Source organism: Pelodiscus sinensis, chromosome 24 (assembly GCF_049634645.1).
Source record: "Pelodiscus sinensis isolate JC-2024 chromosome 24, ASM4963464v1, whole genome shotgun sequence".
NCBI lineage: Eukaryota > Metazoa > Chordata > Testudines > Trionychidae > Pelodiscus > Pelodiscus sinensis.
In genome coordinates, this window is record NC_134734.1 from 20872977 (window position 1) to 20891415 (window position 18439).

General features: G+C 46.5%; 1 protein-coding gene across 2 annotated transcripts in view; it reads left to right on the forward strand.

The window, feature by feature from the left end:
• Positions 1-17994, forward strand: part of LOC102461257 (immunoglobulin kappa light chain-like) — a 49926-nt gene extending 31932 nt beyond the window's left edge. For both annotated transcript variants that reach the window (XM_075907772.1, XM_075907771.1), the window contains exons 5-9: positions 8522-8848; positions 12450-12761; positions 15692-15814; positions 16501-16547; positions 17220-17994. In XM_075907772.1, coding sequence (XP_075763887.1) covers positions 8617-8848; positions 12450-12761; positions 15692-15814; positions 16501-16547; positions 17220-17315 — 810 coding nt within the window. In that variant the 5' untranslated portion in view covers positions 8522-8616 and the 3' untranslated portion in view covers positions 17316-17994. The remainder of the gene's footprint in view (positions 1-8521; positions 8849-12449; positions 12762-15691; positions 15815-16500; positions 16548-17219) is intronic.
• Positions 17995-18439: the final 445 nt, after the last annotated feature.

The following is an 18439-nucleotide window of genomic DNA, read 5'->3' on the forward strand; positions in this document are numbered from 1 at the left end:
ACCTAATAAACCATCTTGTTAGTCTTTAAAGTGCTACATAGTCCTGTTTTTTTGTTTCAGCTACACCAGACTAACATGGCTACATTTCTATAAGTTCTGATCCTGCATTCCTGGGGCACCCAGTTCTATTCCAGTTTGAGGTGTGCAAAAAGAATCTGAACTGCACAGTTTGGGGCAGGTGGTAGAGCTTGAGTTGTTCTGGACTCTGGGGGGGTGTCTAGACTACAAGTTTTTTTTTTAAAAAGTGGCCTTTAAAAAAAAAAAAAGTCCCCTGCATCTAGACTGCTGCTGCATTCTTTTGAAAGTAAATCGAAAGAACACGGCAGTTTTTTTGACCACAGAAAACCTCGTTTTACCAGGAAGAACACCTTTTTTCAAAAGTGCTCTTTCGAAAAAAGGCGCTATGTAATGCAAACTGCTTTTTCAAAAGTACTGGTTGTAGTTTACACACTCTTTTTCGAAAGAGGCTTGCAGTCTAGATGTAGCCTAGAGTTTCAGCCACAGAGACTTCCTGGTCTCATTTCTCAAGTGAACCACACTGTGAACATTCAAGGTTCACTTAAAGGCCTCCAAGGGCCTGTGATGGATGGAAGGGGCACTGTCCTTTTCTAAAGATCCCAGCATTCAGTAACTTAAGGGATAAACCCAGGGAGTTCGGAAGTGTTGGCAGGGAGCCTGGAGAATCAATGGGAAGACAATGTTAAGATTTGAATTGAAAGGGGATCTGTCTGCTACTTGACTTTTGAGGAGTTCATACCAGGAGCCGGAGAAACAAGATGAATTAAACCAGGCAAGAGTACCATGCCTAGAAAAGAATATCGGACCTAAAATTGGACTGGACCTTGGCAGTACAGAAACGTGAGTAGACAGGGAATGCTTTTAGTTAGACACAATCTGGGTATTTTCTTAGTTTTGTTGTTTGGTTAGATTCCTCTGTGCAGAGTCCATGTGCCCTCCCTCAGTACACTGTAACTAAAGCTGAATTCCAGGAATACAACTCTCTGTGCTTTAATCTGTTTTTTTTCAGTTGCTCTATAACATCTAGCAACCAAGTATGCTTTACCAAGTATATCTTTTTGTTTTGTTAATAAAGTCACCTTTTTGAAGGCTATGATCTGATTCTTGTGTCCTGGACTAACCTGAGAGGTCAGCTCAGAGATTACAGTTTGTGTCCTGCTTTTTCTTTCAAGATCTCTTGTGGTGGAAGAAGTTGGCAAGTGATTTCTTCCTGGATTCAAGAAGAAAAGTGTTTTGTTTTGTTTTTTCACTTGGATGGTGGCAGCTACCTTCCAAGATTAGGGAATCGGTGACCTTAGGGTGTTTTTAAAAACAGAACCCTCTAGAGGCAGGGTATTGTTAAGGTCTCTTGAGGACCCCCTACCTTCTACACTCAAAGTAGGAATAAGAAATCCTCCGGAAAAGGGCTTATTTTCCGGAGAATCGCGTCTAGACTGGCGCTTTTCTCCGGCTTATCCCCAAGCCGGAAAAAAGCGGCAGCCATGTAAATGCAAATGCCGCGGGGGATATTTAAATCCCCTGCGGATTTGCAATTGCGACTCGTCTCATTAGCATCCCTTTTCCGGAAAGGGATGCCAATGTAGACATAGCCAAAGTGTTAAGGTGGGGAAATAGCCATGACAGGGCCAGACCTTCAATTAGTGTAAATCAGCATCAGTTCATTGGCATCAGTGGAGCGATGCTGATTTACATCAGCTGCAGATCTGGCCCCAAATTACTGTTCAGTATCATGTCATGAAGCAGCCCAGTGTGGTGGTGGATAAAATACCAAAGCATCAGGGGGAAGCCTGTTTCTCAGCTTTCATCACCCACAGCTGGGGGCAGACTTGGAGAAGAGCCCCAGGCAAACTCCTGCCTGAAATAGGCAGGTGGAACTCCCATGGCAATCTCTGGGCGTATTGCATTAGATGTAGACCATGGTGTAAATTACACATCATGGGCCTGGTTAGGCCATGAGTTATAAATGCATAACTCTCATTGAAGTGGCAGGATCAACTGGGTTTAAGTGTAAATGGGTTAGGGAACAGCTGTCGGCAGTATAGAAAAGCTTCAGATGGGTGGCTGAGTTAGTCTGTAACTGGAAACACTTAAAAATGACAAATAGTCTTGCAGCACCTTAGAGATCAACGATACATGTTGATGGTATCATGAGCTTTCGTGGGCACAACCCACATCTTCAGAAAACTGTGGTGTAGGAAGGGACGTGATGAGGAGTAACTCCACTGCCTGATCAACCTGCAGGCAATTGGTAATGACTTGGCACAGATTTTTTTGCAAGAATGGAGGTCTCTACTCACAATATTGGTTCAGAGAAATGACCATGGAAGAGGTTGTATTTCAAGCAAACTCACAGCACATCCTAGAATGTTACAAACATGAGACTTCCTGTATTTCTCTCGCTTTCTCTTTCATTCTTTCTTTGTGCATCTCTTGTTTTAAAAAACATAAATTACTACTGTGGGACTCCATTCATCACAGAGGAGCAATTCTGTTCTTGTCCGTCAGAGTTGTCTATTCTATGAAATAGAAAAAGGGTAGAGATGATACGATTATTAATTCTGATATTGGAGAAGCAGTAAGACCCTCCCCCCCCAGACTGAGGCTCTGTCGTGACACTACACTCCCATATTTTTAATGGAAAATATATGTTTGAATATGAATATGCATAACTCAAATATGTTTTATGCAAAATAGGGCATGTGGCCAGTCACTGGAGAGCTTGTAATCCTTGAGTGTGTGTATTTTATTTATGTGCAAGTATCATTCCTGTATTTGAAGTTAGAACTATGTAGCATAAACCTGTTTGTTAATCTAGGTGTGCGAATGCCATTAGAGGTACTTAAGAAACTTAATGGCCTGGTGCTCAAGACAATGATCTGTGAACAGTCTTGGTTTTCCTGTGAGCCTGGGGTATGCTTGGACCTACAAAGACGTGACCAAGCCGTCTGATTCTGGAATCCATTTTGAATTTTGTACTTTTCCACAGGGCTGGGGAGGAGGGAACAAAGACTTTCTGCCCTAGGGAAATTCTATACAAGGAATAGGAAACAAACAATGATTGTCTTCAGCTGGCTTTACAGATTGCTCCCCAACCTTGAGAGGATACATGACAATACCTGGAAACAAAAGATCTCTACGGACAGGGATGTAGAGAAGCTGCTAGGCCCAGGTCAGAAAAACAGTGGCCTGGAGGACTTTACCTCTCTTATTAAACCCAGTGTAAATAATTGTTACCTGGGGGGAACCACAACCGTGCATCTCTCTCTTTCCTTGATAAAGGGAGCCCACTGGATGAGCTTGCTCTGTGAAATACTTTTATGCAGAGTCAGACGAATTTATCTGGGACTCTGGTCCCACGGGAGCGCTGTGTCAAGTCCCTGGGACTGAGCCTTCCTGGAGTTGAGCTGCTCTCAGTGTCTGTATTACTCTGCTGTAGGCTGGGACCCCAACTCGCTGCCTTTGCTGGGGCAAGACCAGAGCATCTGGCCCAGCAGGTGGTTTTTCTCTCTAATTTTCACACATGCTCCCGGCTCTCCTTCTGTCCTTACGGTTGTTTTCCTGGACTCTGCCTGATATTTTAAAATTGCCATGATAAAATTGTCATACTAATGGAAACATTGTAAAATTGTAGTCTTTATCTAGCCACCCTAGGGCACAAAGACGTAAATCACATAAGAATCTAAGTCATAATTTTAAAAAACGGTTTAGATAATTTGCATTTTAAGTCCTGTTGGTGTGGTTTTTTTTGTTTGTTTGTTTTTTACAATGGTATCTAGTCCCCTCTGAACCAGATAAAATTGTATGTCTAGGTACAGCAGAAATCTAGCCTCAGTGAGGCACAAGAACCTAAGGAGTGAGGTATCATTTTCAAAAGCAATTTAACTACTTGTTGTAAGTTAAGGCCAGGTCTGCACTACAGATGAAGCTCAGCTCAAGGTACACAATTCCAGCTACATAAAAAAAAGTAACTGCCATCAATGTACTTTAAGCCGATCTTCAGTGCCATCCTCACAGCGGGAGGTTGATGGAAGTAATGCTTCTGTTGGCTTCCCATATGCTTCATGAGGAGTAGGAGTTCTAGCATGAACAGGGGCACTTTCAGCATTTGATTTAGCGGGTCTTTAGTGGACCTGCTAAATCAAACGCCAGAAGATCGATTTCCACAGCGTTGATCTTCTCCATAGTCTAGACATGGCCTATCTCCCGCTGACTTTCACTGATATCTGGACTCAGGTGAACCAGATTTCAAGATATGTTGGTACTTAAAGATCAGCGCCTAGGGTGGTTTACAAATTCGATGGAAGTTAGGCATCAAAATCACTTGACAAATTTTCAAACGTGCCTTAAGGTTATTGCCCCCAGTCAAATTTAAATGACACACATTCATTTTACCCTTGATTGTCTCCTGTACAAATGTATGCGAAGTCAAGACAAAGTGACTGATTTTGTTTCTAGAATAGGTTTTATCAGAAAAAATTGAAACCTATCTTTAAAAAACCCTCACCCATGCTCCAGGACAAACAGCCACAGTTGCTGCAAAGGCCTAATCGTTTAAAAATAGATCAGAACTGGCTGCTTGGGGAGCTACACTTGCTGCTGCGGTCACTTTCAGCCCACGTATTTTGTCACTTGTCATTTGTTTGTTCAGCTAGCAGAGCTCTGGAGCTGGCTGCTTTTTCAGGTTGCTCTCTCTGTTTTTGGTAACCAAGGAAGTGCCGTTTGCTCCCCCCGATTCCTCAGTGGATGGGGAGAGCAAAGATGAAGCAGAACAGTTCACGAAATAACCCCCCAAAAATCTGTAGTTTACCTTTCAACTGTGGAAAATAAAGGAAATATTGTGGTGCACACCCAAGACCTTGTCAAGGATGGTCCAGGTTTACTGGGTCCTGCCCAGGGCTCTTGCTAAGATTTTCCAACCATGAGCGGAGTGAGTTTTGGCTTGTGCGCCAGTATTGAGGTCATGGGCGCTGGTTTGGACGCGTGTCATCACGGCACTCACATTTTTAACACCTGTTCCCGGCTTTTGGAGTAGAACCGCCCCTCCCCCGCCATGCAGCAGGTCGCGTTCCCAGCCGCCAGAGCAGACACTCCTCCCCCGCCACGCGATAGGTCCTGTTCCCAGCTACCGGAGCAGACCCTGTCCCCCCTGACCTGAGGCAGCCCCAGCGACTGGAGTGGGCCTTCCCCTCCCACTTCTGCTGCCATGCAGCTGCAGCAGGTCCTGGACCCCCACCCCAGTGGCTCCCTCACTACCCTGTCTCAGCCAGCCCCGACTGCCGGGGCAGCTGCCTGCCATGCGAGTGCTGCTGCGCAGCTCTCCAGAGAAGGTGGGCATGGGAAGAATTTTTTTGTGCGCTGCTGTGCAGGCGTGCACCTTCGTGGGAACTATGGTCCTGCCTCAGTGCCTGGACTTGACGGCTTTGCAAGGTCTCTTCCAACCAGACCCTTCTGTGGTTCTGTAGATGCCAATAAAAAATGAATGACTTTGATCTCCTGACTCTGATTTCCTGTTCCCTGAGGGCTGACTGCAGCAGGGGTGCAGGAAGGCCCAGATTTCTGCTGACCCTTCCACCTGCGGTCCGGAAAGAAAGGTGGCTTGCAGTCGCTGTGGACATGTCCAGCAAGACGAGAGGTGCTGGCTCCGGTTCCTTCGCCCCCGTGCCGGTTGGGTAACGACTGGAACTGCTCAGCCGTCTTTAGAAGAAGCATTGCTCTGTCCGAAAATGCCCTGTTGTTGGTGTTTGTGTCTGTTGTGATGAATCTTTGAGCGCTGGGAAAATTTCAGAACTTGCAAAGGGGAAAATTCCTGCTCTCCAGTTCGAAGTGATGGCATAAGAACATCTGAACAGCCATAGAACCAGACCCAAGATCCATCCAACCCAGTGTCCTGTCTTCCGACCATGGCCAATGCCAAGCCCTGGGGGAGTGAACAGAACAGGGAATCATCCAGTGATCCAACCCCTGTCACCTATTCCCAGCCTCTAACAAACAGAGGCTAGGGACACTCTGGCCATTAGCCATTGATGGATCTACCGTCCATGAATGTATCGAGCTCTTTTTGGTACCCTCCTAGGGTATGTCGACCCTGCCACCCTAGTTCGAACTAGGGTGGCTAATGTAGTCATTCGAACTTGCAAATGAAGCCCGGGATTAAAATATCCTGGGCTTTATTTGCATGTTCCCGGGCGCCACCATTTTTAAATGCCTCGTAGTTCGAACTACCTGCCTCCAGCTACACGCAGCACAGGCTAGGTAGTTCGAATTAAAGCTCCTAATCCAAACTACCATTACTCCTCCTGCAATGAGGAGTGTATACATACTCCTGTAGTCTTGGACTTCACAACGACCTCTGGCCAGGAAAGGATGCCTGGGTGAGCTGACGGGGCAGGATCGGAAGCCCAGGCAGCCCACCCCAAAATGGCTTTTGATTCCAGACCATGGTTGAGATGGTCACTTTTCGTTCTCGTGCGCGGCGGGAAATCCATGTCCTGCCCCAGCCTGGTAATTTCACGAGCACCAAGATGCCCCTGCAGCTGCAGCCGGCTCCGTTGCTCCTTGTCGCTGCCTGCCCCAAACCAGGGCGCTGTGGGGCTGTGAAACAGCTTCCCCGCCCCACCCCCATGGGGAATGAAGGGATTTCTATATACAGCGTGAGGGCCCAATCCTGCTTGGTGCCGAGGCTCCTGCTCTGATGAGCTGAGCACTCACCACTCAGTAAAGCCCAGGGCACCGTTGGGCGACCAGCTGCCGCCTTCGGTTCCTTAAAGCCCTGTGCAGGGTAAAGCGGCGTCACTGGGACCCCGGCGCAGTGAATGGGGCTTCGTGCCGCTGTCAGGGTTCTAACGGGCCTTACACGGGCCGTGCTGGGGAGACCCTGGGCGTGACTAGCGCTGTGGCTTGTATGGCCCGGTCTGTACGAGCACTGGCATCACGCAGCCCCCGCACAGCCAGCCTGGGGCCTGACCCTCGTGTGCACGATGCCCCTTTCCACCCTCGCAATGCCAGGGGACTGGGAGCGGGGAGCAGTGTCATTTATGCCCTTCTGCACCCCCCCATTACACTGGAGCCAGGAGGGTGCTGGGGGATGTGAGAAATGCCCCGGGGCAGCGTTGCAGCCAGTCCAGCCGCCCTTCGTCAGCCGAACTCCTGCTTTCGCTGCCTGCCGCCCCCCAGGACGTAGACCAGGTGAGTCCTCAGCAAGGGGAGAATGCCAGGGGGCGAGGGAGGGGTAGAGAGATGGTCCCCACAGGCGAGAGCTGGGACTGACAGCTCCCCACTTTGCCAGAGGACCCACGGCCACCAGTGCAGCCTCAGCCGGGAGATGCTGTCTAAGAAGACGTGACCGAGGTGCCAGTCCTATCTGGTCCTTTCTGAGCCGGTTGCTCTGCTCACTAGGCCACGCTGCCCTCTGTTCTCAGCTGTTTCACAAGGGGCATTCAGGGATGCACGTTAGTGCTCTCTCCATACTCGTGGAGACCAGATGCAGCTTCCTAGCCAGCCCCGCTTGGTGCATTTTTAGCCAGTTCTCTGCTAGACCCAGGATGATGCTCTTAACTTCCCTTGACTTCGCCAGCAGTGGGTCACTAGCCCGCCTAGTCATGTTTGAAAATCTCTCAAGGCACCCAGAGCCACCTGCTCCGACATCACTCTTGCAAATGGGACTTGGGCACTTTTGAAAATTGAATAGTTTGTTGTCGGGTATCTCAAAAACGTCAGGGCTTTGCTTCAGAACACACTGTGAGTCCTCCAAGGCAAGTCTGCCAGTAATTGATACGGATCAGCCTGGCACCCCCAAAAAATGATGGACCAAAGATGTTAGACTGGGGAGAGATTTAGATGGGAACTGTCAAAAGAACTAAGTCACTTCAGAGCATTTTCCTTTGGGAGTCAGCAGGACCTGCCAGGCGAATTTGTTCACACAGCTCATCCATGGGCGACACGCTACCATGCTCTGGATGTTTAAAATCACCCTAAAGCATCACCGTAGCCCCTGGGCACAGGAATGCAGAGTAATTCTACCAGAAAAGCTGCACCCTCTGTAGTTTCTTTAACCCACCCACCTAGTGTCTATCACTACAGCACATCCTCCTCAGAGGTGTTCCTCACTGGATACAAGACGCTGCTTCACCCCAGCACTGCACTGAGCATCTGCCTTTGCGCTAGGGTGTCAGGATTTTATTTTCCCTTCTTTTTTTACAGCATGATCTTTGCTGAGTGCCTGGTTTTCTCTTGCTTAGGTAAAACATCTGCATTAAGCTTTGGAACTGGGAGAACAACCCCTTCAAAGAGGACCCCCAGGTTGCGTATCTAGAATGTGTTTGGAAACTTCTGCTGGATTTTAATTGCAATTCCATTTAGCTGTCCAAAGTGATCGCGAGTTTTTCTAGCATTGAGGCTGCAGAGTATTTATGTTACCAGACGTAGTGGATTCTGTTGCTGAGCTACTCAGCTCATCTCTTGGAGACCTGAGGAAACTAACCATAATGTTATTTCATTTCTCCAGTGCTAGGAGTGCAGTTATTTCTCTACCAACCTCAGCGGGTCCAGTTTGCTGAAGTTAATGATACCGCAAAGATCCGCTGTTTATCCAAATTAAAAATGGAAGCAGGAGACGTGTTTTGGTATCTGAGAAGAGAAGGAGAGACACCCATCCGCATTAAGTACTGTTTGGATAATCTCAATGCAAGTAAATTTGCTTGCAAACATGAGACACACAGCTCGACACTGGAAATTAGCAACATCCAACAGAATGATGCTGGTGTTTATTATTGTGCATATATCCACAGCAGCTACCTGATTTTTGGGAATGGATCCACTCTGATTGTTGGAGGTAAGGAACTATAGTTGATTTAAGGAGATTCATAACATACTGACACAGAATATTTCAGTGTTGCCATTGAAATGGGACAAGCTAACAGAGGTACCAAGGCACATTTAGAAGCAAAGCCTACTTTACGCCAAAAAGATCAGGGGAACATTAAGTGCTGTGGGCAGAGAAGGAATATAATGGGCTCAGGTTTCCTAACTAAAAATAAATCTTTGCAGGTTCTCTGTGACCGTTCAAGGCACCCAGGTTAGGACTGTATCTAACCCTGCTTGAAACGATGATTTTGCTTTAATGAAATGCTATGAGTACAAGTCTTTATAAAATTGCACACCCTTTTCCTTTTAGCTTGTGCAGATATGGGGTATTCTCTGTCATGTTATTGGTGGGGTGGTGACTTTGTATCTACTTCTTCCATGGATTTGTTTCTTTAATTGATGTCTCAATAAAGGATAGTACCTGGTTGTAGCTGTGTTGGTCCCAAGATGTGAGAGGGATGAGGTGGGTGAGGTAATATCTTTCAGCACACCAACTTTGGTCGGTGAGCCCGATAAGTTTTCACCCTTACCCAGAGCTCTTCCTCAGACCTGAGAAATGACACTGAGGAAGCTACCAGCTCTGAAGAAGAGCTCTGTGAAAGCTCCAAACCTTGTCTGTCTTGCCACCAGAAATTGGACCAATAAATTTTTTTAATTCAACCACTTTTACACAGCAACATTATTTCGGAGTAACTATGCGAGTGTCCTATGATTTGGTGGTGACGGGGGACTTCAACTATCCAGATATATGTTAGGAAAATAACACTGCAGGGCACATACTATCCAATAAGTTCTTGGTCTGCATTGGAGACAACTTTTTATTTCAGAAGGTTGAAAAAGCTACCGGGGGAGAGCTGTTCTAGGTTTGATCCTAACAAATAGGGAGGAACTGGTTGAGAATTTGAAAGTGGAAGGCAGCTTGGGTGAAAGTGATCATGAAATTATAGAGTTCACAATTCTAAGGAAGGGTAGAAAGGAGAACAGCAAAATAGAGACAATGGATTTTGGGAAGGCGGATTTTGGTAAGCTCAGAGAGCTGATAGGTAAGGTCCCATGGGAATCAAGACTGAGGGGAAAAACAACTGAGGAGAGTTGGCAGTTTTTCAAAGGGACATTGTTAAGGGCCCAAAAGCAAGTTATTCCGATGTGTCGGAAAGGTAGAAAATATGGCAAAAGACCATCTTGGCTTAACCACGAGATCTTGAATGATCTAAAAATAAAAAAGGAGTCCTATAAAAAATGGAAAGTAGGACAAATTACAAAGGATGAATATAGGCAAACAGCACAGGAATGCAGGGGCAAGATTAGAAAGGCAAAGGCACAGAATGAGCTCAAACTAGCTATGGGAATAAAGGGAAACAAGAAGATGTTTTATAAATACATTAGAAGCAAGAGGAAGACCAAGGAGAGGATAGGCCCACTGGTCAGTGAGGAGGGAGAAACAGTAACAGGAAACTTGGAAATAGCAGAGATGCTCAATGACTTCTTTGTTTCGATCTTCACTGAGAAGTCTGTAGGAATGCCTAACATAGTGAATGCTAGTGGGCAGGGGGTAGTTTTAGAAGGTAAAATTAAAAAAGAACAAGTTAAAAATCTCCTAGAAAAGTTAGATGTCTGCAAGTCACCAGGGCCTGATGAAATGCATCCTAGAATACTCAAGGAGCTGATAGAGGAGGTATCTGAGCCTCTAGCTATCATCTTTGGAAAATCATGAGATACAGGAGAGATTCCAGAGGACTGGAAAAGGGCAAATATAGTGCCCATCTATAAAAAGGGAAATAAGAACAACCCAGGAAACTACAGACCAGTTAGTTTAACTTCTGTGCCAGGGAAGATAATGGAGCAAGTAATTAAGGAAATCATCTGTAAACACTTGGAAAGTGGCAAGGTGATAGGGAACAACCAGCATGGATTTGTAAAGAACAAATCAGGTCAAACCAATCTGATAGCTTTCTTTAATAGGATAAAGAGTCTTGTGGATAAGGGAGAAGCGGTGGCTGTGGCATACCTAGACTTTAGTAAAACATTCGATACGGCCTCTTATCAATAAACTAGGTAAATACAACTTAGATGGGGCTACTATAATGTGGGTCCATAACTGGCAGGATAACCATACTCAGAGAGTAGTTATTAATGGTTCACAATCCTGCTGGAAAGGCATAACAAGTGGGGTTCCACAGGGATCTGGTTTGGGACTGGCTCTGTTCAATATCTTCATCAACGATTTAGATATTGGCATAGAAAGTATGCTTATTAAGTTTACAGATTATACCAAGCTGGGAGGGGTTGCAACTAATCTGAAGGATAGAGTCATAATTCAAAATGACCTGGACAAATTGGAGAAATGGTCTGAGGTAAACAGGATGAAATTTAATAAAGACAAATGCAAAGTGCTCCACTTAGGAAGGAACAATCAGTTTCATACATACAGAATGGGAAGTGACAGTCTGGGAAGGAGTACGGCAGAAAGGGATCTAGGGGTTATAGTGGACCACAAGTTGAATATGCGTCAGCAGTGCGATGCTGTTGCAAAGAAAGCAAACATGATTCGGGGATGCATTAACAGGCGTGTTATGAGCAAGACACGAGAAGTCATTATTCCGCTCTACTCTGCACTGGTTAGGCCTCTTCTGGGCACTGCATTTGAAGAAAGATGTGGAGAAATTGGAGAGGGTCCAGAGAAGAGCAACGAGAATGATTAAAGGTCTAGAGAACATGACCTATGAGGGAAGGCTGAAGGAATTGGGTTTGTTTAGTTTAGAAAAGAGAAGATTGAGGGGGAACATGATAGCAGCTTTCAGATATCTAAAAGGGTGTCAGAAGGAGGAGGGAGAAAACGTGTTCTTCTTGGCCTCTGAGGATAGAACAAGAAGCAATGGGCTTAAACTGCAGCAAGGGAGGTTTAAGTTGGATGTTAGAAAAAAGTTCCTAACTGTCAGGGTGGTCAAACACTGGAATAAATTGCCCAGGGAGGTTGTAGAATCCCCATCTCTGGAGATATTTAAGAGTAGATTAGATAAATGTCTATCAGGGATGGTCTAGACAGTATTCGGTCCTGCCATGAGGGCAGGGGACTGGACTCGATGACCTCTCGAGGTCCCTTCCAGTCCTAGTATTCTATGATTCTATGCGAGCATCCACACAGTAATTCTGTTACTTTGAAATAATTTTGAAATAACAGATGGCTTCTTCTGACTTCTGTAAACCTCATTCTGTGAAGAATAATGCCTATTCCAAAATAGCTATTTCGCAGTAAAGTGTGTGTAGATGCTCCACTGCTGCTCTTTCAAAATAGCGCCTCGCCAGCGCCATTCTAAGTTATTCCTCTGGGGGCTCTAAATCGAGATAGCACATCTACATTAAGGAAGCCTGCCTCAGACTGATTTGAAGCTTCCTTGCAGTATAGACCTGCTGTTTCAAAATAAGATATTTTTGAATAACTATTCCGGAATAGCTTATTCCCAAATAACTGTGCAGTGTAGACATACCCTAAGTGAAAGAGTCACATCTGTAATCAGGCTGCAGCTCATCTGATGATCACACTGAATTTGCCACCTTCCCTTGCTCAGACAGTTACACCGACAGCAGCGGGGTGTTGCTTCTGGTCCCATTTCCACGCGGCAGCCAAGGCACCGGAACCGCTCATCTGGCCTGCATGGTCCATGGAGTGTCCGGCCCAGTCCATGTTTCCTGGAGCATTCCTGGGGAGCAGCAGGAACAGGGGCTGACGCGCTGGTTGAAGGCGAAGGATGGATCTTTCACATTCGTAAATCACATCAGCGTCCCCTGGGACATCTGGGCCAGCAGGAAGATTTTCACCTGTGACGTCAAATTCAACTCTTCTGGCAGGAGTGTGAATGCGAGTGCCAGGTACCCTGCGGGTGAGTGATCTTGTATTGGAGACTACGTCAGACACAGATGTGAAAAAATGTGATACGGCCCCAGTTGGAGCAGCTCTGTCATAACTTTCCAGCCCAGAACGCTGAACTCTTCTGTGTCTTAGCTAGAATTTCCCAAGAGAATTTGGGGAAGGAAACTTGAGACATTCCAAGGAGCACAAGCCGATGTAGCTCCGATCTCTAGGGCAGCTCTTGCCCAGAGGGTACATGCAGAGCACGTGCAATAATAATTAATATAACTTAACATGATTAAATATAATAATATTTAACATTCCTATGGTGGGAAGAACACCTCAGCAGTCCAGCACCCTGGCATTTAATTTCAAAAAGGGGAATTACACAAAAATGAGGAGGTTACTTAAACAGAAATTAAAAGGCACAATGACTAGAGCCAAATCCCTGCAAGCTGCATGGAGACACCATAATAGAGGCCCAACTTAAATGTATACCCCAAATTGAAAAACATAGCAAGAGACCTAAAAAAGAGTCACCGTAGCTTAACCACCATGTAAAAGAAGCAGTGAGAAACAAAAAGGTATCTTTTAAGAAGTGGAAGTCCAATCCTAGTGAATAAATAGAAAGAAACAAATACTGTCAAATCAAGTGTAAAAATGTAATAAGAAAAGCAAAAAAAGATTTTGAGGAACTGCTAGCCAAAAACTCAAAAAGAAATAACAAAGTGTTTTTTAAGTACATTAGAAGCAGGAAGCCTGCTAAAAAACCTGTGGGTCCCCTAGATGATCGAGATATAAAAGGAGCAATCAAGGACAATAAAGCCATTGTGGAGAAACTAAATGATTTCTTTGCTTCAGTCTTCAACGCTGAGGACATTGGGGAGATTCCCAAGTCTGCACCGTCCTTTGTCGGTGATGAATCTGAGGAACTGTCCCGCATTGAAGTGTCATTAGAGGAGGTTTTGGAACAAATAGAAAAACTTAATGTTAACAAATCTCCGGGACTGGATGGCATTCATCCAAGGGTTCTAAAAGAACTCAAATGGGAAATTACTGAACTATTATCTGTGGTTTGTAACCTATCCTTTAAATCGGCTTCCGTACCTAATGACTGGAAAGTAGCCAACGTGACACCAATATTTAAAAAGGGCTCTAGAGGCGATCATAGACCGGTAAGCCTAACTTCAGTACCGGGTAAATTAGTCGAAACAATAGTAAAGAATAAAATTGTGAGGCATGTAGAAGAACATAATTTGTTGGACAAAAGTCAACATGGTTTCTGTAAAGGGAAATCATGTCTTACTAATCTATTAGAGTTCTTTGAAGGGGTCAACAAACATGCAGACAAGGGGGATCCAGTAGATATAGTATACTTAGATTTTCAGAAAGCCTTTGACAAGGTCCCTCACCAAAGGCTCTTGTGTAAATTACATGGCCATGGGATAAGAGAAAAGGTTCTTTCTTGGATTGAGAACTGGTTAAAAGACAGGAAACAAAGGGTAGGAATAAATGGTAAATTTTCAGATTGGAGGGGGCTAACTAGTGGTGTCCCCCAAGGATCAGTCCTGGGACCAATCCTTTTCAACTTACTCATAAATGATCTGGAGAAAGGGGTAAGCAGTGAGGTGGTAAAGTTTGCAGATGATACAAAACTGTTTAGGATAGTCAACACATAAGCAGACTGTGAGGGACTCCAAAAAGATCTCACCAAACTGAGTGTTTGGGCAACAAAATGGCAAATGAAATTTAATGTGGATAAGTGTAAAGTAATGCACATTGGGAAAAATAACCCCAACTATAGGTACAGTATGATATGGGCTAATTTGGCTATGACAAATCACGAAAGAGATCTTGGAGTTATCGTGGATAGTTCTCTGAAAATTCCACACAGTGTGCAGCGGCGGTCAAAAAGGCAAATAGGATGCTAGGAATTATTAAGAAAGGGATAGAAAATAAGACACGGAATATCTTACTGCCCCTATATAAAACTATGGTACGCCCACATCTTGAATACTGTGTACAGATGTTGTTTCCTCACCTCAAAAAAGATATTTTGGCCTTGGAAAGGGTTCAGAAAAGGGCAACTAAAATGATTAGGGGTTTGGAACGGGTCCCATATGAGGAGAGGTTAAAGCGACTGGGACTTTTCAGTTTAGAAAAGAGGAGACTGAGGGGGGATATGGTAGAGGTATATAAAATCATGTGTGATGTGGAGAGGGTGGGTAAAGAAAAGTTATTTATTAGTTCCCATAATAGAAGAACTAGAGGACAACAAATGAAATTAATGGGTAGCAGGTTTAAAACTAATAAAAGAAAGTTCTTCACACAGCGTGTAGTCAACCTGTGGAACTCCTTGCCTGAGGAGGCTGTGAAGGCTAGGACTATAATAGAGTTTAAAGAGAAGCTAGATAATTTCATGGAGGTTATGTCCATAAAAGGCTATTAGTCAGGGCATAGAATTGGTGTCCCTGGCCTCTGTCTGTCTGAGGCTGGAGAGGGATGGCAGGAGACAAATTGCTTGATCATTGTCTTCGGTCCATCCCCTCCGGGGCACGTGGTGTTGGCCGCTGTCGGCAGACAGGCTACTGGGCTAGATGGACCTTTGGTCTGACCCAGTACGGCCGTTCTTATGTTCTTATCAGAAGTTCGGGGCTGTTAAGAGGCAGTTGAGAACACCTGCTCGCCCATGAGGGAGAAGTGACGGAGAGGCGATGAGGTGGAAAGCGGCCGACAGGGAGGATTTGTAGGTGGCAGAAGGAGCAGAGAAAATCCAGATTACGTGAAAAATCACGGGCCTAAGCAACAGAGCACAAGAGAAGGTGAATGGTGCTGCAGGCTCCAGTAGCCTCATTCCTCCAAGATTAGCGTCCATAGGGCCATTGGGATGGGGAGGGAAGGGCTGGAAGCGGTGGCACCACCAACCTCTTGGCTCAACTCTGTCACTTGTCTGTTTTGTAGCTTCCCCCACAGACATGTCCAGGCAGTGCTCAAATTATCTTGTGCCCCTGGCGGCTGGGGCTGGGCTGCTGCTGTCGTCGGTATTTCTGAGCCTCATCTGGACTCTCTGCCCTTGCACGCTAGGTGAGAAACAGCACAGCCCCTCCCCCGGAGAGAGAGATCTTGCCCCCGGCTTTCTACTGGGGGCTGCAGCTGTCTTGTCCAAGCTGCAAATGTCACCCCTGCCGGGACTGGTCCCAGAGCGTTTGTTTCTTGAAAGTTGAATTTCCTGTGTCGGGAGAACAGCTTTGTCCTCAGTGACAAGGGGAGTGATCAGAAAGGATTCACGCCCTGCCAATGGCCTGGGCACCTTCTCTATAGCTCACAAAGGGCACCAGGAAGGGTGGTGCACAGGGCGCCCACAGGGAAGTGCAGCTGGGGGAGCAGGTTTAAAACTAATAAAAGAAAGTTCTTCTTCACACAGCATGTAGTCAACTTGTGGAACTCCTTGCCAGAGGAGGCTGTGAAGGCTAGGACTATAACAGAGTTTAAAGAGAAGCTAGATAATTTCGTGGAGGTTATGTCCATAAAAGGCTATTAGCCAGGGGATAGAATTGGTGTCCCTGGCCTCTGTTTGTCAGAGGCTGGAGAGGGATGGCAGGAGACAAATCACTTTATCATTGTCTTCGGTCCACCCTCTCTGGGGTACCTGGTGCTGGCCACTGTCGGCAGACAGGCTACTGGGCTAGATGGACCTTTGGTCTGACCCAGTACGGCCGTTCTTGTGTAATGGGGGAAGAGGAACTTTGACTTGTGGTTTTTTGTTCCAGGATTCCAGCCCCGGATCTCAGCATCTCCAGCTTCCCGGGAGCCCCAGGTACGGCTCCTCCCAAACTGCCTCTGGCCAAATCAGTGTGTCTGTCTGGGGCTGTTCTCATCCACCAGCTTCTTATATTTGGTCCTTGAGCTGAGTGTTCTGGAAGGAGAAGGCGCATGTGAGATCTAGCTGCAGGAGAGGAGCAGGGAGTTTCATTGCTGCCTGTGGTACTCGCTAGCCATGGTCGCTTAGTGCTCTGTGACTATTTTCCCCATCTAAAAAGTGGATCATAACACAGTGCAAGGGCACTGGGAAATGTCATGTTTTATTGGCTCTGACTGCACCTTTTATGTGGCTTTTGTTTGCAGCAGAGAACATTTTTGGCACTTACAAGATGAGGAGCTGAAAGAAATTGTATTTGTGAAGCATAGTAAGGTTTTCCCGTGAACGCTGCTATAGGCCTGACCCAAAGCTCGCTGATCTCAGGAGACAGTCCATTGATACGGGGTTTGGGTCTGGCAAAATCCTGTTAGCACCTGAGTTCTTAAAGTCTGAATCCGGGGGGGGGGGTCCATTCTCACAGCGCACCCAATGCGTAGGACAAGTAGGGGGATCCGAGGTGAGAGGAGTTTTCCATCAGGCTACACTCGCTTGCATACTCAGTCCTGTCTCAGCCCATATCCCCTCTATTTACAAAGTGAGGGGCTAATTTTACTGACTCTCGCCAAACAGGCTGGAATCGTCTACGCTCATCTGGATTTCGATTCGCGGAATCGCAGCAGGCGCACGCTGCCACGATCGGCCAGAGGGAAACATGCAAAACCCTGAGCTGTCTGGTGCAAGAGAATCCGCACGTAGGAACTGACGGCTGGGTCTCTGCTGACCGGACGTGGCAGCTGGAAGAAGGCTCCGTCTGTCGCCGTCACCTTTCTCTTTTGTTTTCTCCACTTCTCTGGTTAGGAAAAAAAAAGGGCCCAGCCTCACCAGGCGGGAAATCTCCATTGGGGATGTAAAGGCTTCCTGATGTAGGTGACTTTATACGTCACGTGTGTGTTAGACTAGAAGATCTTTGGGGCAGGGACTGTCTCTTTGTGTTTGTGCAGTGCATGGTGCCACAGAGCCTGGTCCATAATTGGGGCTGTTGGGTGCTATGGCGACACAATCATTGTCATCATCACCCCCCCATTTGCAGGGGGATCCAGACACAGATGAACGGCTGCAGCAGCCCTGCTCACAGAGTGAGGCTGGATGGCAGGAGCCTGCAGAGAGGACGTGCAGCCCCTGTGTCTGCCACAGCTCCCCAGCAGGTGTGGGCTCCCTTTGCAGTAACACCCCATGGACATGCCGGGGGAGTCTGCAGGGGGAGGACGAATGGGGGAGCAGCTAGGAGGGAAGAGAATCTCTCCCCATCTCTTTCCATGGCTGGAGCTCTCCTAGTGCCCAGGCCTGCTTGTTTACCCCACAACGTGTTGTTTTTCAAGCTGTCACCATGTCCCTAATTAAAGAGATGGCGGCCCCGCTAGAGATGTTTTCGTTGCTTTTTTTTTTTTTAAATCTGTGCAATCCATCAAGTTCAGTTTATTGTGTAATAAGCAAGGCGACTTCGGAAATCCTTGGGGCCAGAGGCTGCTCTGGTTTACGGTGTGTAAATCTGGATGCGCTCCGGGGTAGTCAGTGGAATTACTCCAGATTTACATCGGCCTCTCTGAAAGCCGGATCCAGCCCTTTCTGACCCAGGGAGTATCTGTGTTTCTTTGGAAGGTTGATACAGCAGGTGTGCGCCACACCACTTGTGACACACATGCCTTCACACATGGGAAGGGCTGTTTCAAAGAGGCCCGGGATCTATGGGTTGAAAGACAGAGCAAGTATGTATTATTTTTATCTGCAGAGGGGAGATTCAGGTGAGACCGTCTCACTCTAAGGGTAGGTAACCTCTGCAACAGGTTTCC